The 22,884-nt window shown below is 47.4% G+C and overlaps 2 protein-coding genes and 2 long non-coding RNA genes across 4 annotated transcripts; all 4 read left to right on the top strand.

Moving 5' to 3' along the window:
* The first annotated feature begins 6,559 nt into the window (after window positions 1-6,559).
* LOC123431462 lies at window positions 6,560-6,874 on the top strand. Its single transcript, XR_006623104.1, has 3 exons — window positions 6,560-6,582; window positions 6,680-6,748; window positions 6,829-6,874. It is a non-coding gene; the product is annotated as an uncharacterized LOC123431462 (long non-coding RNA).
* Window positions 6,875-6,876: 2 nt separating this feature from the next.
* Window positions 6,877-9,079, top strand: LOC123430540. The gene is made up of 4 exons (XM_045114403.1): window positions 6,877-7,084; window positions 8,525-8,745; window positions 8,828-8,896; window positions 8,974-9,079. Exons 1-4 carry the CDS (start codon window positions 6,877-6,879, stop codon window positions 9,067-9,069), a joined length of 594 nt encoding a protein of 197 aa, XP_044970338.1. The 3' UTR covers window positions 9,070-9,079.
* A 15-nt stretch (window positions 9,080-9,094) lies between these two features.
* On the top strand, window positions 9,095-13,529 carry LOC123430513 (putative disease resistance protein RGA4). Its single transcript, XM_045114380.1, has one exon. The coding sequence runs from the start codon at window positions 9,168-9,170 to the stop codon at window positions 13,527-13,529; it is 4,362 nt and encodes a 1,453-aa protein (XP_044970315.1). The 5' UTR covers window positions 9,095-9,167.
* Window positions 13,530-13,671: 142 nt separating this feature from the next.
* LOC123431461 lies at window positions 13,672-14,783 on the top strand. The gene is made up of 5 exons (XR_006623103.1): window positions 13,672-13,745; window positions 13,925-13,989; window positions 14,075-14,230; window positions 14,327-14,424; window positions 14,510-14,783. It is a non-coding gene; the product is annotated as an uncharacterized LOC123431461 (long non-coding RNA).
* The last annotated feature ends 8,101 nt before the right edge of the window (window positions 14,784-22,884 follow it).

Genomic DNA, 22,884 nt, shown 5'->3' with positions numbered 1-22,884 from the left:
CTCTAATGCTCATTTACTTTCATGATTTATCAGAAAGTTTGAACATTTCTTGAGGCCATTTTGGGTTCATTGATTTTGAACTAGTTGAAATTTCCTTTAATTGAAATGGTGGCTAGGGTTTTGAGTTTTTCCCTTGCCACTTTGTTGTTTTTGTTGAAACTTCTTGAATGCAAATGCAAAGAAGACATGAGCACAATGCTATCTAGCTTAAGGTTTAGGGATGTGACAATCTGCATCATCCCCATCAGTCATATTAGTATCCTTATCCATGTCCGGTACATCGAAGAGAGTAGGACTCTCAATCTCCACCTGGAGAGTGTATCTCATCCCCTCATAAGTCCACATGACCTCGTCTGGAATGATTTGAATATCTATCACGCTCACCAGCATCCTTGCGACGCCTTTAGCTCTAGTAAACACCATATCCACCTCCTCTGTTTTACCAATAAGCGAGCCTAAAATCCAAACAATTCTAAAGTCGTTAATGGCCCTGGAAGGATCACCCGCAAAGTGAACCCAAATCTGCGGTAGTGGAACCCCCTTGGGATCCTCACACTTCCAGGCATCGAACTCAAGTACACAGCTTGTGCTAGACACTGTGCACGTACCGAACTTAAGTAGACGAGCCAAATCCTCCTCTGTAGGGAAGACAGCCTTAAAGACATTATCTGAAATCAGCACCGGTTCCCACTTGAAAGATGATGATACAAGTTCCTTGAGCTGTTACACCACCTGCTCCACTGTCAGCATTCCCCGAGTCACCGTGACCATGCCCGTGAAACCAGCATCTGGAGTATGCAGTGTCGCGGTCGCCGCTGGTGAGTCGAAGAACATTAATTCTTGGCTCGATACACCATAGATGGTCACCACCGGCATACTCCCAATCGTAAGGGGGCACTTAGCTGTACCATGCGTCGGCTTAAGACAATACACACAGAGCTCAGCCTTGCATTCAGAAACAAAGTGTCCAGTCTCGCTACATCGATAGCACACCATCTTTTCTTTCTTACGTGCCCACTTGGAAGGTCGGTCACCTCCATCTCCTTTAGCTATCCCAACATTCTGTTCATCCACAGGGTCGGCTGCCTCCTTCACAGGCTCAGGCCCATCCGCTTTGATAGGGACAGCAGACTCTGTCTGCAACTCTTGAGCCGGCACAGGAGGCCTGGGCTTCCTATCTCCACCTCTGGCTGCCCAATTCTGTCGGAATCCACCTCTCTTGTGATGAGGAGGTCCCGACGTCCCCGGCACGAAATTTCCCGACGGTGCGCAAAAACCCTGGTTGGTACCTCCATTGATAGTAGGCGCATGACCGCGTCCAGCTCCATAGGAAGATGATCCGCGATGACCATCTCCATATGTGTTATTACCATCGTTGCCCCATCTTCCTCGCTGATTACCCCGCTGATCTCCTTGCTCTCCTGCGTGACTGGCTGGACCAGGAGGGCGCCCTGCCTGCGCCGCGCCATGCCCATCAGGAACTGGCTTGGCGATGGGGCGATCCCCCTGTCCTGGCGGTCTGGGCTGCGAGGCAGGTGGCTGCCTGGGAACGCCTCTGCCCGCCATATCTCTTCCACCAGAGGAAGGAGGCGGTACCCTCGCCGCGCGCCCAATTCCCAGCGACGGGAAACCCTTGTTGAGTCGCCGAAGAACCCTAGGATGCGCACCGTGATCATCTGGGGAAGGAGAAACGTGATCGATGGGATCAGCCGTCGACAGGGCTAAGTCCTGGGCCCTATACCCAGGGCTAGCGCAGTCCGAGCCGGACTTGTCAGCGATATGCGCAATCTCCTGAGCCACATACCCATTGAGACCCATTACGCTAGAGTCCAGCGTTAAACCAGCCGCAACCGTAGCAGAATTCAAAAAGGATTGTCTATGGAATCGCGCCTGTGCATGCGGTAATAATGGCAGAGAATCAGGCGCTGACTCCCTAATTCTCGCAGCCACCACGTTCTTCTTTTTCCTGCCTTTGACGATGCACCAGGCCGCCGGCGGAAAGAATTCCGACAAGGTGATCGGTGCAAGTTTACCTTTTGGCAGAGGACCGATCCAAGGACGAACCTTCTGCTTCAACAGGGCTTTCCTCGGGATCCTAGGTTGAGCTTTTACCCCTTGCGAATTGGTACCCTGATCGTCTCGCCAATCTTCCGCTTGAAGGCTCATACGTTCTATCGCGTCGGACGTGATCTCTTCTGCATCGGACTTGATCTCCTCTGCTTCCTCCTCCGAATCCTGATCTGCGAGAACCCAGAATCGCCCTCCAAACCGAGGGGAGTTAGAAACAAGATCAGAACGTACCTTGCTCATGAAATCTCCTGGATTATCTTCACAGGGCTCTCCTATAATAAGCCTAAACCCATCAATCTCCATGGTTTGCCCACTCTTCGGAAGTTCCTCCATCTGCAGGTATCGACCTGCCAAAATGTCGTTATCCTCATCCCGAATGGTGATCCAGCGAGATACCTGATGAAGTTTGATGAAACCGAATCGTTGCATTCGATCTTTTGAAGATGTGTCTTCGAAAGACACAACCCATTTCCGATGAGATGCCCCGCCGTTCCCTTCGCCATCGCCGCTGATCAGAGAAGACGGTCCGCCGCCCCGCTCTCCGATCGCCCCTCCAAACGCCTCTCCGATGTCCTCCCCAACGGCCGCAGGGAGAACGCCACCGATCTCCAGAGGGATCACCCCTACGGTCGCCTTAGATGTCGCCCTAGGGAGCGCCTCTCCCAGCGCCATGACTGGCTCGCTCATGGCAATCATCGCTAGAAACCTAGACGTTGATCTCCATGTTCTCTGAAGACTAGTTTTATCTTTGATGAGAGCCATTAGGCGACTGTGGTGGTGTTTCTTTACCTAGGGACTAGACTAAAAAGTCCCTTTTAGTCCCTAGGTAAAGAAACAGGAGGGACTTTTCCTTAAGGGACTAGAAAAAGACTCTATTGGAGGGACTTTTTTCTTTAGTCTGTGGGACTAAAAAAAGTCTAGTCCCTTGGAAAGAAACACCACCTGTACCATACCAGATGAAGATGCTTTGATATATATAGCAGCATGTGTGCAAGTTGATTGCAATGAACATGTCATGTTAATTGAATGAATGCTATTGTCCCCTTTACTACTAGTAAAAAAGTACTATACACTTTTATTATTAGAAAAGATTAAAGCCAAGGATTTTTAGATATAACTACACCCAAATGAAAATTTTAAATTCCACAATTCATCCTTGTAGTTACTAAAATAATATCCCAACCTCCCTTTGTTTGAAGCTTCGAGTCTTTCTCTAAATTTCTTGAATAGGAGCAATGGCAGGTTGGGGCCGGAGCCACAAATTTACCCCGTCAGAATCCAATCTGTGGCGCAACCATTCCACGAGTTCTGCGTCGCCGTTGATGAAGTTGTACTTAATATGCAGGTCCCAAACACAAAGTAGGCACTATAATAGCAGTAATAGTGACTGGAAGAAGCTGTTAGCTTATAAATACAATGTTGATAGTCCCAGTATTTTCTGGTCCAGACAACAGGGAGGCTCTCCCTTTTGCAAGAATATATCTTGGGCTTTCCAATGTTTTGACTGTATTAATGCTAGATATATTTGGTCTATTGTCTCTGAGTTTTTTTGTGTTCAGAAAGATCCAATGCTTTGATGATGTATCTTCCTTGTGGAAAGTAAATAAGAAGAGAACTGTGCTTAATATGATTACTGATGCCTCATTATGGAGTATTTGGACATTGAGGAATGATTTTTCCTTCCAGGGGCGCACATGGAGGGGTCTGGGTTGTGGCCTTGCCAAGCTAAGAGGGACTTTACAACAATGGTTGGTGCTCTGTGACGCTGTACAAGCGGGGGTGTTGAGAAGATTCATCCTGTTGCTGGACAAACATCGAGGCGAGCTACTTCGGATAGCATGGACGCGAGTTTCCGGTTGATGCTCTAGCTTGTAATATTTGGCGGGATGTTTAAGTACTGTTTGTTGGGTCTCTCGCTGGTAGCAAGTTTAGTATCTTGTTAGTTGTCTGCCGTCTCAGGACATTGCCTGTGTGTTGTGCCTGATGTGGTGAAGTTTAGCTTTGCTGAGTGCTGATGATCGTGGACTATGTTGTGATCTACTGCTTCGTTTAATAAAATGGAACAGGGGGGCAACCCCTTTCATTCAAAAAAAAAGTATAATTTTATTACATACAAAAGATTAAAGCCAGGGATTTTGAGACATAATTTAAATTTCAAATTCCACAATTCATCCTAGCTAGTTACTAAGATACTACCCCTTCCTCCCTTTGTTTGAAGTTTGGAGCCTTTTTCTAATTTCTTGAATAGGAACAATGGCAGGCTGGGGCCGGAGCCACAAATATACCTTGTCAGCGAGCCAGCAATCCGACTGTTTTTTAGTAAAATCAGTCAGGTTGTTTCAAAGCGTTTTCCTTCTTTTAAGGCAAGCTGTATTATTTTGACAGGACAAGTAATTTTTACGGTCATTTAATATGGTTTTTTATAGGGTTATTTACGGAATTTGTTAGAGATGTTGTAAGGGGATTTTCAACGCGGATCCATAAATTTAACACCGTATTCATAGTTTTGTACACATAATTTTTCTGTGGAAACGCTCCAAGTAGCACATTTGTAGAAAAAGGATGCACTAGTTTTTCGAGTTTTTTTCCCGAGGGAATGCAAGGCACTGCCCGGGCCCATCAGCAGTCACAGCACCGGAGTGGCCCACCTTCGAGAGCAGCCCAACCCACCACCATTCCCTCCTCCAGTCCCCTGCTCTGCTCCCGACCTCAAGACGGCGGCGAGACGCCCAACGGCGGGCAACGACGAATGCGCGTCGACTTGAAGATGCTCCGTTCCCCCCCGGTCGGCATGCTCATGCTCGCCCTCTTCTCCGTCCGCTGGAAGTGGAAACCACCGCCACTCACCAGGTCAGCCTCTCATGTGCTCTGCTCGCGCCCTGCAGGTGTTTGCGTTTATTTCCACCAGCACCAGCTTCCTTCCACCGCCACCTTCCTAGCTAGCTCCAGCACCATGGTCACCAACCAACCACCCAGTTTGCCGACATGCGTCCACGCACGCTTCTTTGCTTCCAGTGGAACCGCAGCCGCAGCTATCTCCGGTCCTATTGTCTGTCTCTCTCGTCTCTCGGTTCGCCCCCAGGAATTAACTAATGGCCACCATACATCAAGAGACGAGCTTGAGCTTCAAGCGAACAAAGCTGGGCCTTGTGGGAACCAATTCAAGTATAATACTATCATCTACTCGAGTCTAGGCGCTAGCCCCCCGGGTGCCCGTCTTTTTAACACTCAGCTTAGCAAGCTCGTTCACATGGCATCATGTCTTTGCGTACTATAATATGATCAACTCGAGTCTAAGTGCATGTCTTTTAACACTCTCTTACCAAGCTCGTTCGGATGGCATGTGCTTGTGCCGGCCATCGCCTTGCAGACCGCAACACCACCACCAGCGCTGCGCGAGACCCGGAACCTAGTCTTTAATTTACTATTGGATTTGCAATTAGTTCGGTTGATCAGATCCGGTGGACGGCGGTAGCAACGTGTAGATGGACATGCACATCTTTGGCCCAAGCATATCGCTGGCTCGTCCGACCTGAGCTACTGAGCTCGACACTTGTTCAGGTGCGCCACGACCGAGGCTCCTTCAGTTCTCTACCAGTTTATCAGTAGAGGCTTAGATACTAAAGGTGCATCTAAGCAGCCAAACCAATTTTGATCCTGGCCTGGCATCAGCACCAAGCACAGCGGCATAGGTTGGTTGATTGGAGGCCCAGTGGTTGTTAATTAGGACTCACAATCTTATTGTGAAATAGCAATATCTTACATGTTAGAGCAACTGTCAACTAGAGCCTAACGAATCAAAATACACACTGTATTTTCTTTAAAAGAAAACCAGCGAGCCTCTCCCCAATACATACAGAGTATTCTCTGGGATGACAAGAGTAGTTTGTAGTATTGATTGGTACTGGTTTATTTGTTGATGATGACAGCCCCTTGTCCTTGTTTTTTTGCTTTTCAACCTGTGTGACAAGAAGTGCTGCTAATAGCCTGATTATTACTACTTCAGAACACAACTACTTTTGGCCTTTGTGCGGCTGCCTACTGTCGATTCAAGTATACTATGATCAACTTGAGTCTAGGCGCTAGTCCCCACTGCTGTCTTTTTAACACTCGCTTACCACGCTCCTTCACATGGCATGTCCTTGTGCGCTTGTGCCGGCCAGCGCCTTGTAACTGATGACAGCTACCCCGGTGTGCACTGTTAATAGTTAATTACTTAGATAACAGTGAGCATCCGATGTAGGAGTACTAGATCAGATCCGTTTGAGGGCTAAACACTCACTAAGCTCACCCTCTCTTTCGCACTGTCGCTCTCCACAGCTTGATCTCTTCTCACCACCGGCGTTCGTCCTGCCCCTGCTCCCCACTCCCGACCCTGCTGCTCCACCTTGCAGTCAGCAGCGCAGCTCTCGTCGCCTCCTCACCTGCCTGCAGTGCAGTCACCTTGCACTCTCCTGTCACCACGGCGACGGTGACAGGACCAGCCGTACCACCGCTGCACATCACCAGCAGGTACCAAAATCAGACCCCCTCCCCCCTCCCTCTCTCTCTCTCCCTTTCTCTCTCAAAGTCTCAATGACAGAGACTCAACACAACCCCCTTTTTGTAGCTAGCTGGGACTAGGCAGACGGCAGCGGCTTCCATCACCGGCAGACCGACACCTCGTGCGCGCGTCAACGTACATACCTACTGATCTCTCCTTTCATTTGCAGCTACCAGCAGCCAAGATTTATCAACTTTTGTTGGTTCCTGGACCAGTGCAGGTGCGCAGAACATCCTCCATCCCTGCATCCGATCAGGGGATCGATGGCCGACGCGGCCCTTGGCGCGGCACAATGGGTGGTGGGAAAGGCACTAGCCCCCGTTGCGGATGGTGTGCTGGAGGCTTGGGCGGCCAGCAGTCACTTTGGTCTCAACATCGAGGCCGTCCGCACGGAACTGCTGCAGGTGCAGGCCATGCTCGAACGAGCTGCCACCAAGGAGCTCTCATGTGCTCTGCTCGCGCCCTGCAGGTGTTTGCGTTTATTTCCACCAGCACCAGCTTCCTTCCACCGCCACCTTCCTAGCTAGCTCCAGCACCATGGTCACCAACCCAGTTGCCGACATGCGTCCACGCACGCTTCTTTGCTTCCAGTGGAATAAAGCTGTCTCCGTCCTATTGTCTGTCTCTCTCGTCTCTCGATTCGTCCCCAGAAATTAACTAATGGCCACCATACATCAAGAGACGAGCTTGAGCTTCAAGCGAATAAAGCTGGGCCTTGTGGGAACCAATTCAAGTATAATACTATGATCTACTCGAGTCTAGGCGCTAGCCCCGGGTGCCCGTATTTTTAACACTCAGCTTAGCAAGCTCGTTCACATGGCATCATGTCTTTGCGTGCTATAATATGAACAACTCGAGTCTAACTGCATGTCTTTTAACACTCTCTTACCAAGCTCGTTCAGATGGCGTATTCTCTGGGACGACAGGAGTAGTTTTTATTATTGATTGTCCACTCTCTTACCAAGCTCGTTCAGATGGCATGTGCTTGTGCCGGCCATCGCCTTACAGACCGCAACACCACCACCAGCGCTGCGCGAGACCCGGAACCTAGTCTTTAATTTACTATTGGATTTGGAATTGGTTCGGTTGATCAGATCCGGTGGATGGCGGTAGCAACGTGTAGATGGACATACACATCTTTGGCCCAAGCATATCGCTGGCTCGTCCAGCCTTGAGCTACTGAGCTCGATCACTTGTTCAGGTGCGCCACGACTGAGGCTCCTTCAGTTCTCTACCAGTTTAGCAGTAGAGGCTTAGATACTAAAGGTGCATCTAAGCAGCCAAACCAATTTTGATCATGGCCTGGCATCAGCACCAGGCATAGCGGCACAGGTTGGTTGATTGGAGGCCCAGTGGTTGTTAATTAGGACTCACAATCTTATTGTGAAATAGCAATATCTTACATGTTAGAGCAACTGTTAACTAGAGCCTAACGAATCAAAGTATTACTAAAAGAAAACCAGCGAGCCTCTCCCCGATACATACAGAGTATTCTCTGGGACGACAGGAGTAGTTTGTATTATTGATTGGTACTGATTTATTTGTAGATGATGACAGCCCCTTGTCCTTGTTTTTTTGCTTTTCAACCTGTGTGACAAGAAGTGCTGCTAATAGCCCGATTATTACTACTGCAGAATACAACTACTTTTGGCCTTTGTGCGGCTGCCTACTGTCGATTCAAGTATACTATGATCAACTTGAGTCTAGGCGCTAGTCCCCACTGCTGTCTTTTTAACACTCGCTTACCACGCTCGTTCACATGGCATGTCCTTGTGCGCTTGTGCCGGCCAGCGCCTTGTAACTGATGACAGCTACCCCGGTGTGCACTGTTAATAGCTAATTACTTAGATAACAGTGAGCATCCAATGTACTACTTGATCAGATCCGTTTGAGGGCTAAACACTCACTAAGCTCACTCTCTCTTTCGCACTGTCGCTATCCGCCGCTTCATCTCTTCTCACCACCGGCGCTCCCACTCCCGACCCTGGTGCTCCACCTCGCGGTTAGCAGCACAGCTCTCGTCGCCTCCTCACCTGCCTGCAGTGCAGTCACCTTGCACTCTCTCCTGTCACCACGGCGACGGTGGCTCCCGGATCTGGACCAGCCGCACCACCGCTGCACATCACCAGCAGGTACCAAAGTTAGAACCCCCCCTGCCTCTCTCTCCCTTTCTCTCTCAAAGTCTCAATGACTCAACACAACCCCTTTTTGTAGCTAGCTGGGACTAGGCAGACGGCAGCGGCTTCCATCACCGGCAGACCGACACCTCGTGTGCGTGTCAACGTACATACCTGCTCTCTCCTTTAATTTGCAGCTACCAGCAGCCAAGATTTATCAACTTTTGTTGGTTCCTGGACCAGTGCAGGTGCGCAGAACATCCTCCATCCCTGCATACGATCAGGGGATGGCCGATGCGGCCCTTGGCGCGGCACAATGGGTGGTGGGAAAGGCACTAGCCCCCGTAGCGGATGGTGTGCTGGAGGCTTGGGCGGCCAGCAGTCACTTTGGTCTCAACATCGAGGCCCTCCGCACGGAACTGCTGCAGGTGCAGGCCATGCTCGAACGAGCTGCCACCAAGGAGCTCGTCGGGCTGGCCACGGAGAAGCTGTTGCAGAATCTGCAGAACTCGGCCCACAATGCCGAGGACTTGCTGGATGAGCTGGACTACTTTCGCATCCACGACAAGCTCCACAATACGTACGAGGCTGCCGACGAGCATGGCAAGGGTTGTGTCTGCGACATCATCCTTAATGCTCGCCACACTGCCAAAGCTCTTGGCAAACAGATGGCATCAGTGTGTGCGAATTGCTTTGGTGCCAATGCTAGCCATCCCCGACAAGAAGATGCAAGACAAAATGTCAACTGTTGTACTTGGCAGCGTGGTAGGCAGAGGTCAAAAATGTCAGCTGGCCATTCCCCCTCAGCGCCAAACGCCAATCCTGTTGATCAGGGGGTCAGCGGATGCATGCCCAAGCTTGGTAAACTCTTCCAGGGCTCATCTTCCCCGCATCCACATGTTAGTGGTGATGAAAATCGTGGCAATGGGCAAGAAACACCAATGCCTAAGTTTAATAGGGTTGATTTCTCTCGAAGGATGAAGGAGACTGTAGAGCAACTGAAGCTTAGGAGTGAGGAGGTTAACAAGATTCTGACACATTGTGGACCTAGAACTGTCCTAGACATTGCCCAGCGTCGTCCCGCCACCACACCTCAGAGTGCAGAGCCAAAACTGTATGGCAGGGACCGTGTCATAAATAGCATGATACATGATATTACCGAGGGTCAATACTGTGACATGGGTCTAACTGTGCTTCCGGTTATTGGTCCGGGGGGCATGGGAAAGACAACTCTGATACAACACATATATAACAACCAACAAGTACAGAATCATTTTCCAGTCAGGATTTGGATATGTGTGTCGTTCAGTTTCAACCTGGGTAAGGTGTTAGAACAGATTAAAGAAGATACCCTTACGGTTGAAGGTGAAAATGGGTGTAGTACAACACAAGAGCTGATTGAACACAGATTGAAACACAAAAGGTTCTTACTTGTATTGGATGATATATGGCAGTTTACTGATGTGGATGACTGGAAAAAGCTATTATTGATGCTCGGCAAGTCACAAGAAAAGGGTTCCATGATTCTGGTCACAACTCGGCAAAAAGAAATAGCAGATCAGGTTAAGAAAACTGTGGAGCCAAAAGAACTGAACGGTTTAGAACCTGGAGAGTTTAAGAAGTTATTCCTTGTATATATCTTTGATGCTGAGCAATATCCAAGGGATAAACTTCATTTGCTTAACACTGGAGATGAGATAATGGGAAAACTTAAGTGCTCCCCTCTTGCAGCAAAGACCGTTGGTAGATTACTGAGTAAAGACCTTAGTTTGCTTCATTGGAGAAGGGTCCTAAACAGTAAAGAATGGGCGAAGCAGATCGATGACAATGGAATTATGCCTGCATTGAAGCTTAGCTATGACTTTCTCCCTTTCCATTTGCAACAGTGTTTTTTCTATTCTGCATTGTTTCCTGAAGATTACTTTTTCAGAAGCGAAGAGCTCATCAGCCTGTGGATTGGTCTAGATATTTCAATACCTGCTGGTCAAAATCAAACACTTGAAGACATAGGTTTGAGAAATTTAAAGGAGTTAGTCATTCATGGATTTTTTAGAGAAGATGAAAGTGATGGTGATCTGTGTTATGTTATGCATGACCTGCTGCATGATTTGGCATTGCAGGTTGCATCCCATTATTGTCTCAGTTTACGTCTCTCTGATGTTGGATCAATGGAAATTCAGCCATCCATCCGTCACTTGTCTATAAGCACAGATGACTTGGGTGAATATGATGCAATGTCTGCTGAAAAATTGAAGAGTGAATTGGAAGAACTGAAGAAAAGATTTACGGTTGAAGATTTGCAAACATTGATGTTATTCGGAGAAATGGATGAAGGTTTTGTCAAGATATTTGGTGATTTTTTGGGGGAAGTGAGTTCTCTTCGTGTTCTTCATTTGCCCAACATGTTTTGTCCGGTGGAGTCCATGTTACATAACTTTTTAGGACTTATCCACCTACAATATCTATGTCTAGGGACAAATGAGAGTGAGATGCATTTACCACTTGGCATCTCCAAATTTTATCATTTAAGGATCCTAAATCTTGAAAAGTGGCATGGCAGTCGTGATTTGCCCGAAGACATGTGCAACCTTGCCAAATTGTGCCATTTTTATGTCCCAAGTGATGCTCAATTTCATTCTGATATTTATAATGTGGGAAAACTTAAACATTTAGAAGAGTTGAAGCTATTTCAAGTCAATAAAAAAAGTGAAGGGTTTGAACCAAAGCAATTAAAGAACTTGACCAAGCTGAGGGAGCTTGGCATCTACAACCTTGAGAAAATACACACAGAAGAAGAAGCAGCTCAAGCAAAACTGATAGAGAAAAACTACCTGAGAAGGTTAACATTGTGCTGGGATAGTGAGCGATCTAGTGTTGAGCCTAGCGTGGAAGCAGCGGTTCTTGAGATCCTTCAGCCACATGGAGATCTTCAGGTGTTGTGCATTAGAGGGCATGGAGGTCCGTCTTGTCCAACATGGCTGGGTGATGAGTTTGCTGTTGAGGCTCTACAATCTCTTTATCTGGATGGTGTTTCTTGGGAAGTTTTCCCTTCATTAGGGAAGGCGTGGGATCTTCATGAATTAAGGTTGGAGAATATTGCCAGACTGAAGGATTTTATCGTAGAGAAAAGCTTTTGCAGGCTAATAAAGCTTACACTCATTGGCCTAGGAAGTTTTGAAAAATGGGTTTACACAGGCGAACAAGAGTCTTCTGTTGATGGAGACTTGTTGCCACCGGATGCTCATATGTTCCCACTTTTGCAAGTGCTTATTATTAGGAAGTGTCCGAAACTGTTGGGGTTTCCTTTCCCAAACCACATTGTTTCCCCAGATTGGTTCCCCAAGCTACAAGAGCTTGAGGTAACCGGCTGTCCAGAATTCTCGTTAGTGATTCTCATCTCCTGGATTGAAAGTCTGCGTCATGTCATGATGCAAAATGTAAAGCTACTAGCGTCTTTTTGGCACAGAAAATCATCCAATGGAGCAGAATTGGAGATTACTGGAAAGGCTGATTTGCATAGCATAGACCAAGTGTTAGTTTTTGATAAAGAAACTGGTCTAGAGAAGCTGACACTCGAGAGGTGCCCACCTCTGGAGTTGAAGCACCTTCTGATGCTAACCTCGCTGAAGACACTGATTGTAGTTGATTCAGATTGGCTGGTTGGGCCACTAGGAGGAGGTCAGAGTGATGTGGAATGGCAGCTCCCTGTTGAGCATATCTGGATCTCGGACTTAAATGGTAATGTTGGGGAGGAATTGACAGAGCTCCTCCCTCACCTCCCAAAGCTCTCCAAATTGGAAATGTGGACATGTAAAAATATAAAAAAGCTGGTAGTGGGGGTGGATGTGCAACAAACAACATTAGAAGCATCAGATATGGGGGGAGGTGAAATAACAGCAGCAGCAGAGGAAGAGGATGATGGGGTGCTGCTCTTCCCACCTCATCTCTGTGACTCACTACGGGAATTGGAGTTCCGAGGCTGCCAAGAGCTGGTCCTGGTGGACCCGCCAACTCTTGTTCCTGGAGGAGGAGGGCTCCAAGCGTTGCGATCCCTCCAGAGATTAGCAATACAGTCGTCCCCAAAGTTTTTATCCACCTTCTCCTTTTCCTGTCACATTTTCCCTTCCTCCCTGCAGTCTCTGGAGCTTTGGGGTGTGCAAGGCATGGGGACACTGGAGCCCCTCTCAAACCTCTCTGGTCTCACCAGATTAATATTGAGAGGTTGTGGAGAGGATCTGAAACGTCAGGTCTTGCTGTCTCTCCTTACCACCGGGGGCCAGCTCAAAGAATTAAGAGTCATGGGCAGCCCTAGATTCTTTGTTGATTGGGATCCCAATCCTAGACGGGCTTTGGAGGTTGCTGAGGGAGGTGAAGAGCAGCAGACACAGCTTGTTTCATCCACACTGCAGGAGCTCTCGACAGATGACATAGCAGGACTCCTTGCTGCACCCGTCTGCAGATTCCTCTCTTCCTCCGTCACCAAGCTGGCACTTTATGGGTATGGCTCTGATGGGATGGAGCGGTTCAGCAGGGAGCAAGAGGACGCCCTTCAGCTCCTCTCCTCCCTCCAGGAACTAGAGTTTTGGTGTTTCAAGGACCTTCAACAACTCCCTGCAGGGCTGCGTAACCTTACCAGCCTCAAGTTATTATCAGTCAAGTGCTGTCCAGCCATCTCGTCATTGCCCAATGATGCCCTCCCGGATTCACTGGAAAATCTAGATGTCTATAAATGCAGCGAGGAGCTAAAACAGTACTGCAGGGGGTTGGAGGGAACCATCCCAAAAATCATAACAAACTGATCCAAGGTGACACAAACATGCTTTCTTGTGTTTTCCACTTTGCCCTTTTCCTGCAATCCTTCTTAATAACTATAACTATGTGTTTGTTCCCATCCATCGTGCAGGACAATGCCTTGTACATTCTTCTAGCCTTGTAGAGCTCTTCCCTTCCCATTCAAACACATGCATGACACAAGGGCCTTGTGGCTGTGGTCTTCCTTCCTCTACTTAAATCTGGTAAGTACATCTAAACTGGAACTTAATTTACTCCTGCTGTACTATAGGGTTGTCCACACCAATATCAGTTATATACACTTCCGCTTACTGTCTTCGCAAAAGAAATCCATTTCTACTCCTGCCATACCCTAAGCCCTAAACCCTTTATTAACAGTGAATCAGGATGTCGATTTATGCAGGGATTTACTTGGTCCCCCCAACTATTTACATGTGAAACCTACCTGCCTATCTTAGTGATGGGACTGTAAGTACCTTGCCCTGATATATTTTTACCTATTTCGGTACTATCACTAGATAATCTCAGTTATGATGTTTGCTCCGTTTTGTAGATGAAACTCCTCGGAAGCAACAGATCCGTCTAAGCACATGCTGATCGCCCAGGAATTGCTGCAGTCGTTGTCAATAGCATCCCCCAAGGCACATTATCAAGTTGTTGTTGTACAAAGATTTTTGGAAGATCAGGTTTGTGCAAGAAAAGTATCAAGGTCAGGTTTGATCATTCAGATCTGCTTCATTTTAGTTGCATGGAGATGGAGGGATGATGGTTCCTGTACTAACTAACAAGTGACTCCTCTGTGCAGACAAACAAGCCATAAGTGAATGGCTTATATTATTATTATTTTCTTAAGCCCCAAATACCAGAAGATGCAGCTTATTATCGAAGACTTGCACTGCAAAGGTAAGAAGGGATTATTCATGTCGGCTCTAAGTATCAGAAGAGGGACATAATTAGCTATAACTGAATGGCTGTTTGAATTTTGTAGGTGTGACGACTCACTGGAGAAAGACCGCTATACACCTGCTCGATGACTCCAGCGGGGTGTGCTTCTAACACTGTAGAGGTTCATCCATGCGAGGTAAATAAGCCCCAGTGAAGTGCAACTCTGCAAGATGCCCACATGTTCTTATCAGGTTAATTGACTTGAAAACATTTCAGAATCAGCCGCTAAGAAGGCTGAAATTGCTAAGGCATAAGGACTACTCCATGGGGTCTAGCCTTCAGAGTAGCTTGCAGCTGGGTATATCTGAAGCTTGTCAGAGTCACAACTGCCAAATTCAACAAGCCATTCAGTCCAGAAGAAGCGCATCATTGACCGTCCAGTCTTCGCCCAGAGTTACGACACACCACCGCCCTTCATCATGCATCCAATGGCTCTGAAGACTGGAGCTGTCGCTGTATGAATTTAGCTTTTACCGTCTCCTAGTTTCACCTGCCGTGAAGTTTGATGTCGATGCCGCGGGCTTACAAAGCAGCGGCCGCGCGTAGGTTCCACGGCCACCATGGCGGTGTGGTGTATGCCATTGTCATTGCCCAATGGGTCTGAATTTGGCGGTTGGGTTCTCTGATGACCCATTTTTATCGTCCTTGAAAACAATTCGGCGACTGGAGGTCTACAAGCTTTGCCTAGTTTATTCAGGTGATGAACAAGACCGACAGAAACACGGATCCCATTCAGCTCATGAACAAACCGGGTTTTTCATTATTATTTTTGTTTTATTTCTTTCTTTTAGCTTCATTAGTAAAAATGCCCGTGCGTTGCACCGGAAAAAAATCATCACACCCTTTAACCATCGCCTGTTACAAGGCTAATTGTTTGATTTATGACCCACATCAACTAATCTCAACATGAAGAATTATGCTCTCACCTTACCATCTTTGCAAAATGGCTAACAAATGTTTGCATTGTTTGGTTTGTGGCTTTGTTAGTTTCATTCTCACCTCCACCTCCACTCGCGGTGGTGTACTTATTGTCCGGTGTTAATGCGAGGTGTATGTACTCTGAGATACATAAGGACCGGAAATCTATTGGATCAACTGTTGTAACCAGCTTGTTTTAAAAATAAAAAACTATCCTGGCCAGCTTATTAACCAAGAACCAAAAACATGGATAATTAATTTCCTAAAGTTAGGAATTTTTTCCCGCCTCTCACTTCCCCACGACCAAGTACCCCGGCACGTCCAGCCTCCTCCTTCTCGGCGGCGTCACCCTCCTCCGCTTCCCTTCTTGACCGGTCGTGTACCTTTGCATCGAAGTGCAAAAGCGAAAAAACACCCGAAGGCCCACGTCTAACCTTATCCACCTCCACCCCAACCCCATCTCCTTCCCCGGTCAAACCACACCCACCCACGCCTCCTCTCACTCCCCCTCGACCGCGGAGCCTCCTATCCACAAGACATCCATCGTGCCATGCGTCTCTTCTGGTCGCCGCATCTCCCCTCCCTCACCTCGTAGTGCTGCGAGCCCCCCCCCCCACCCAAGCCCAACACCACACTCCCCTCGAGCCTCCTTCACTCTTCTGGACTGGTGCTTACCTCCGGCCTCCTCCCAAGCCGGCCTGCTGGATGGCCGTCTCCTCGCCTTGCTGCCTTCTTCCTCTGGCGCCAGCCTCCATGACCACAACCTCCCCTCCTCCTTCGCCCACTTCCCAAGATATGGGGTCGGACACGCCTCCCCACAATCTACTGGATCTGAGAAAAGGCCGGCCACCACCTCCTCCCTCTCTAGATATGTCGGCCCCTATACCAGATCCGACGAGCAACGACAACATGGAGACCTCTCCCCTTATCCAGTTCTTGTGCTGACCCCCTCCTCCGTGCTAGCAGATCCGGGCGGGCGACGCAGCCGTGGAACTCGCTAGTTCATCAGTGTACGATGACTGCGGGTTGAATACCGGAAAAGCGAGGGGTGTTTTTACAAAAAAGCTGGCGACGTACCGCAGAAGCACTGCGCGCTTTATTATTAGGGGAGATTTCGTTTTTCACTTTTTTTGTTTTTTTTCTTTTTCTTTTAGTTTTCTGCAAACATTGTTCTGAATATTCAGAAACAGTTTGAAATCGTCATCATTTTTACGAGGACGCGTCTCGGAGATCTTGACGCGGCCACGCCCACGCCCATGCGTCTGAATATTGTTTGCCGCCTCCACGGAGCTGTGGCGCGGTGGACGCGTAAGGGGGAAACCCTATGTAGCGCCATATGCGTCGGTTAAAGGCAAATTTTGCTAACAGGTGCCTGCAGCGCTCCGTCATGGGCCGGCCCATTTAGAGATTAAATCTATGTTTTAGCCGGTGAATTTTTTCATAAATCGGTGAACTTTTTTGAAAATCGATGAACTTCTTCGAAAATCCGTGAATATAATTTATAATTCGTGATCTTTATTCAAAATTTATGAACTTTTTTTAAAAAATGAATTTTGTTTTAAAAATCAATGAACTTTTTTTGAAAATCAATGATTTTTCTTTGAAGTCTATGAACTTTTTGAAAATACATAAACATATTTAAAAAATAGGTGAACCTTTTTAAATAATCATTGAACTTTTTTCGTAATTTTTTTTTTGAAATTCTATGAACTTTTTTTCGAGTTTTAAGGACCAACACAGTCTACATGGGGCGGCCCACGAGAAGGAAGCTGCAGGCGCTGGTTTGCCTAACCAGAGCTGAAGTTGCCGTATAGGACCTCCCCGTGTGAGGTAGTGAGACGCCGCTGCCCCGGCCTGGTTGCGACTAAGCCCGCAAGGAAGCACATAACCCACCCAGCCCAACCCAGCCCATGCAGAAAGGTGGGTCTGTGTAGATCTAGGCTGGTCATGGCCGCATATATATATACTAGCACAAATGCCCGTGCGTTGCAACGGGAAGAATAATATTTTTTTATGCGCAAAATACAATTATTTTATAGGCAAGACTTTTCGTATTTTAGTATGGATTTTGAACAAACAACTTCAAATTTAAACATTAAACTGTGCAACTAAAGCTCATTTTTGTCTTTCTGTGGCCGAAACACCCACCTCTCACACGTGATGATCTTGGGTCGAGGTATAGTAGTATCTTGATGGATCCGCCCATGCATAACCTTTCTGCCCAACACCTACGAAAAATAGTAGGCACGATAGAAAAACATATTAAAAGAGAAGATGAGAAAAATTGATGGTGCAAAAGCGAGATCAAGAAAAGAATGGAGATAAGGATTATAAAATCACAAGCTTAATCACTTGTACCCGGAAATCCATCTTCACATGACTAATCATATGACAAACAAGCAGTAGGCCAGTAGCCACAAATCCATGAGACATGCGTAATCATTAGGAGGCACAAAATTCACTTGTGCATGCAAAAATCTCAGCTCAAAATGAAGCATATATTGTATACGCATCAGAAAGAATATAATAGGAAATCTAGAGCACATCACACAGTCAATTGTGCTACACACCGCACGCCCCTTCGTGGGACCCATATTTGTTTTGGTTTGATGCTAAGATGGATAGGCTATCGACGGTTGGTTGTCTGCCGTTATTCTCTTTCCAGTGATTTTGTCCATCCATCGTCTCTCTAAGTCTCTATCTCTCTCTTTCCATGCAAAGTCCCTTCCTACCTTAGATCTGTATCGCTTGGAGGCACTCGAGGTAACTGCGCAAGTGCGGCGGCCGGCGACCGGCAACCAGCGCAGCCAAGGTAGCGAGGCAAGCTCCTGCCTCTCCAGGAGCTCGATTTTGATGAGACTCACAGGCGAGGGAGCGGAAGAGATCTCGATTCTCCGCGGGCGAGCTCGGTGGCGTGGAGTCGCACCAATGATCTTTTTTTTAAGATTTCAGGACTGCCTGACCTATAGCCGATGGGGAGGAAGATGAGTGCGGCTGAACGCGCAGTTGCCTGGGGAGCGACAGGCGATTTCGGCAGCGAGGAGTTTCGAGGCTTGATATATTGACTGGTGGTAGTTTATATAGTCATGGATCGGGCCGTGATGCTTCGAGGCTCCTGCAGAGTCCTTGTCCGAAACTGGTCAAGCGAGGCGAGATCATGTGGAGAACGACGCTCGTTTTTAATTATTATTATTAGGTGCGCTTGGGTCGGGTGCGCTTGTATCGTTCATGAACAAAACGGTTTTGAACTGCGGGTTGAATAACAAAAATTACAGAGGCTTTTTTTATAAAAATGTCGTGGTGGGTTTTCCGACGGAAGCAATAGCCTCTTTATTATTAGGTATAGATATGCATCACGTCGTGGGATTTGTAACTCCATGGAGAGAAAATAGAAAAGCAATAAAGAGGAATTTAGAGGGTACGAGACGTACCCTTGGCAAGAATTTTGTGTGTGCGTGTGTTCTGTTGAGTAAATAGGCAATTTTTCGAGCAGATTAATCTATGAAATAATTACTAACATGGCATTGACTAGGTTCATGACATACTGATCACGGAGTATACTAGCAAGTACTACGCATATAGCAGAAACATCTACGCATATAGGCAATACTACTAGTGCAGACAGAAACAGGAGAGAGACAAACACATCATACCATTCGATCGACCAGTTGGCCGTAGCAGCGGCGACGGCGGCAGTATCCTCTGCCGCCTTCTTCTCGGCTTCGGCCTTCTCGCGGAGACGGTCAGCTTCGCTTGGTGAAGACATGGCGATGACGAGGGCGACGCGGACGTAGACGAAGCAGACGGACGGAGGCGAGCAGTCGCGTGATCGCTCCCCAAAAACCTAATCGCCCCTCTTCCATACAGGAACCGGAGAAGCGAGGTTTCGGAGGCCTGCTCTCCCGTCGACCGTGTACGCGGTAAACGGGACGGAGTCGCCGGCGGCAGCAGCAGTCAAGGAACGAACGCGTGAGGCAGATGTGATCTGATTCTCGTGACGGCTAGGGTAGGCGATAGCCTGCTTATAAAGGCGGCTGGGTGGAGAGACGTGGGCCAAACCCACGTCCGAGTCGGTAACACTCACGATCCGACGTCTCGGATCGTGCCTTGTCCGTTACGTATTATTCGTTCCTGACCGGCAAAAATAAGCGCGTAGGTATGAGCTCGGCTCGGCTCATTCCCGCAACCCGCGTCGTCACGAGGCGTGGCGAGGCGGGCGGCGGAGGAGGAGTGCGCGAGGGCACCTTCTCTTCTCACTCTCCAATAGCATGTGGAAGAGAGACCCTTATAAAGGGGTCCAACTTCTCCTCCACTAGCGGGGTGGGACTAAACTTCCCACCACCTTGTCATGCCACCACCTACATGGGCCCTTGGAGATTTTTCTGAAATTTGTCTTATGGGCCTAACGCCCATCTCTAATTTCAACAATCCCCCACCAGATCTCAAGGGCACATCATGTTCCCTCGTTCCAAACACTGTTTTAATATACCAGCATTTCAGTGAAGACCTGTTAAGGTTGAGCTTCACCTAGAGCAAATAGCTATACCCCTTTACAACTGAACAATGGACTATGCCTTGAATTGTCAATTTGGCGTAAAGGAGCTTCACCACAAGTCTTACTAGTACTAGGCTGCCGAAGGTGGCCCCTCGGGTGGAGCATATTAGTCACACTCCTGGCCTATTCATGAGTTTACTAGAGATCACCCAAACCTCGTAGACTGTGACCAGCAGTCAAGCTCATATAGGTGTGTTCCTCCAAAGATCGCTTTGTAGGACAACATCTTGCTTACATATAAGCTTTAGAACACATTAAGACAGTAGTCATCCTACCATACGGTATCCGAGAGTATTGCATCTCCAACAGAGTGGGTTAGTAAAGTTGCTCTCCTCAGTTCACCACTGGCTTGTTTTCCCAGGTCCTACTTCACGGGATCTCCGATCATATAGGTTGGGTTACTGCCATGACAACTCATGTGGGTCTCATACCCATCTCCCTCGATGCACTGTCTATCACAACACGTGATAGCCCTTTAGTAAAGGGATCTGCCAGATTCTTAGCCGTTTGGATGTAATCCAACGCTATCACTCCGGAGTTTCTCAAACGTCTGACAGACTTCAATCTCATTCTTATATGTTTGTTGGACTTCATATTGTCCTTTGAACTCTTCACTTTAACAGTAACTGTTTGATTATCGCAGTTCATAAGGATAGCCGGAACCGGCTTCTCAACCACAGGTAAGTCCATCAAAAGATCTCGAAGAAATTCTGCTTCGACACCAGATGTGTCTAGTGCTGTTAATTCTGCTTCCATTGTCGATCTTGTTAAGATCGTTTGCTTGCAAGACTTCCAGGAAACAGCACCACCCCCAAGAGTAAACATATACCCAGTAGTGGCCTTCATCTCATCAGCATCAGAGATCCAATTCGCATCACTATACCCTTCAAGTACCGATGGGAATCCCGTATAGTGAAGCCCGTGGTTGACAGTACCTTTCAAGTAGCGCATAATTCTTCAACAGCACGCCAATGAACATCGCCCGGGTTTGCAACAAACCGGCTAAGTTTGCTCACAGCAAAAGCGATGGCAGGCCTCGTTGTGCTAGCTAGGTACATAAGTGAACCGATAATTTGAGAGAATCTCAATTGATCTATAGTTGTGCCTTTAAACTTTCGAATAAGCACACTAGGATCATATGGTGTTTGACAAATTTTGCAGTCTGAATATCCAAAGCGACTCAAAATCTTATCAACATAGTGGGATTGCAGAAGTGTAATCCCACCCTCATCATCTCTCAACAGCTTGATGTTCAAGATAACATCAGCCACCCCAAGGTCCTTCATCTCAAAGTTTTGAGACAGAAAAGACGTAACCTCCTCAATTACTTTGAGGTTGGTTCCAAATATCAGTATGTCATCAACATACAAGCACAATATAACTCCTTCGCCCCCACCATGGCGATAGTATACACATTTGTCAGCTTCATTAACAACGAAGCCAACAGATGTCAGAGTTGTATTAAACTTCTCATGCCATTGCTTAGGTGCTTGTCTCAGACCATATAAAGATTTCAGCAACTTACACACCTTTCCTTCCTGACCTTCTATCACAAAGCCATCTGGCTGTTGCATATAGATTTCCTCATTTAGCTCTCCATTCAGGAAAGCCGTCTTAATGTCCATTTGATGAACGAGAAGACCATGAGAGGCCGCCAATGAGAGTAGTACTCGAATGGTGGTCAGTCTAGCCACAGGTGAATAAGTATCGAAGAAATCTTCTTCTTCTTTCTGGGCATAGCCCTTGGCCACAAGCCTGGCCTTGTACTTTTCAATCGTACCATCGGGCCTAAGCTTCTTTTTGAACACCCACTTGCATCCCAATGGTTTGCAACCATAGGGACGATCAGTGATTTCCCATGTCCCGTTAGCCATGATGGAATCCATCTCGCTACGGACCGCAGCTTTCCAGTAATCAGCATCTGGAGAAGCATACGCTTCTCAAATAGAAGTGGGATTATCATCCATGAGGTATACGAAGAAATCATCACCAAAGGTCTTTGCAGTCCTTTGTCTCTTGCCCCTACCACGGGCTTCCTCGTCATCCTCCTCAGGATTTTCATCATGTGTTTGTTCATAGTATTCCATAGGAATGGCAGGCTCAGGAGTTATCTCAGATTCCTGTCTAGAAGTGTTTTGCATATCTCTCATGGGAAATATATCCTCAAAGAATGTAGCATCCCTCGACTCCATTATTGTACCGACCTTCACGTCAGGTACCTCAGATTTCACTACTAGAAATCTATAGCCTACGCTATTCTTAGCGTATCCCAAATTAATGCAGTCCACAGTCTTTGGTCCAAGCTTACGCTTCTTGGGGATCGGTACATTGACTTTCGCCAAGCAGCCCCAAGTACGTAAGTACGAGAGCGTCGTCCTTCTCTTCGACCACTCCTCGTAGGGAGTGACCTCATTATCTTTTATAGGAACTTTATTCAGGACATGACACACGGTCAATATAGCCTCCCCCCACCATGCCTTGGATAAACCCGATGTATCTAACATGGCGTTAACCAAATCAGTTAGAGTAGGTTTTTTCGCTCGGCAACCCCGTTTGACTGGGGTGAATAGGGAGGCGTCCTCTCATGAATAATGCCGTGTTCCGCACAAAATGAATCAAATTCGTTTGAGAATTACTCTCCACCACGATCAGAACGGACTCGTTTAATTTTCTTTTCAAGTTGATTCTCAACTTCTGCCTTATAGATTTTAAAGTAGCGTAGAGCCTCATCTTTAGTATTTAACAGATACACATAGAAAAATCTAGTGGAATCATCTATCAATGTCATGAAGTATTTCTTTCCACCTTTAGTCAACACACCATTCATCTCACAAAGATCAGAATGTATGAGTTCTAATGGTGCCAAGTGTCTCTTCTCTGCAGCCTTGTGAGGCTTGCGAGGTTACTTTGCTTGCACACACGAATGGCACTTAGAACCTTTGGCT

This window comes from Hordeum vulgare, chromosome 2H, assembly GCF_904849725.1.
Source record: "Hordeum vulgare subsp. vulgare chromosome 2H, MorexV3_pseudomolecules_assembly, whole genome shotgun sequence".
Lineage (NCBI taxonomy): Eukaryota > Viridiplantae > Streptophyta > Magnoliopsida > Poales > Poaceae > Hordeum > Hordeum vulgare.
The sequence above is the reverse complement of the archived record's forward strand: the minus strand, read 5'-3'. Positions and strand labels throughout refer to the sequence as shown.

Coding starts and splice junctions, on each gene's coding strand:
- LOC123430513 (XM_045114380.1), top strand. CDS start 9,168: ATGCTCGAACGAGCTGCCACCAAGGAGCTCGTCGGGCTGGCCACGGAG.
- LOC123430540 (XM_045114403.1), top strand. CDS start 6,877: ATGGCCGACGCGGCCCTTGGCGCGGCACAATGGGTGGTGGGAAAGGCA. Junction 8,746..8,827: donor CCGCTGCACATCACCAGCAG/GTACCAAAGTTA, acceptor CCCTTTTTGTAG/CTAGCTGGGACTAGGCAGAC. Junction 8,897..8,973: donor CACCTCGTGTGCGTGTCAAC/GTACATACCTGC, acceptor TTCCTGGACCAG/TGCAGGTGCGCAGAACATCC.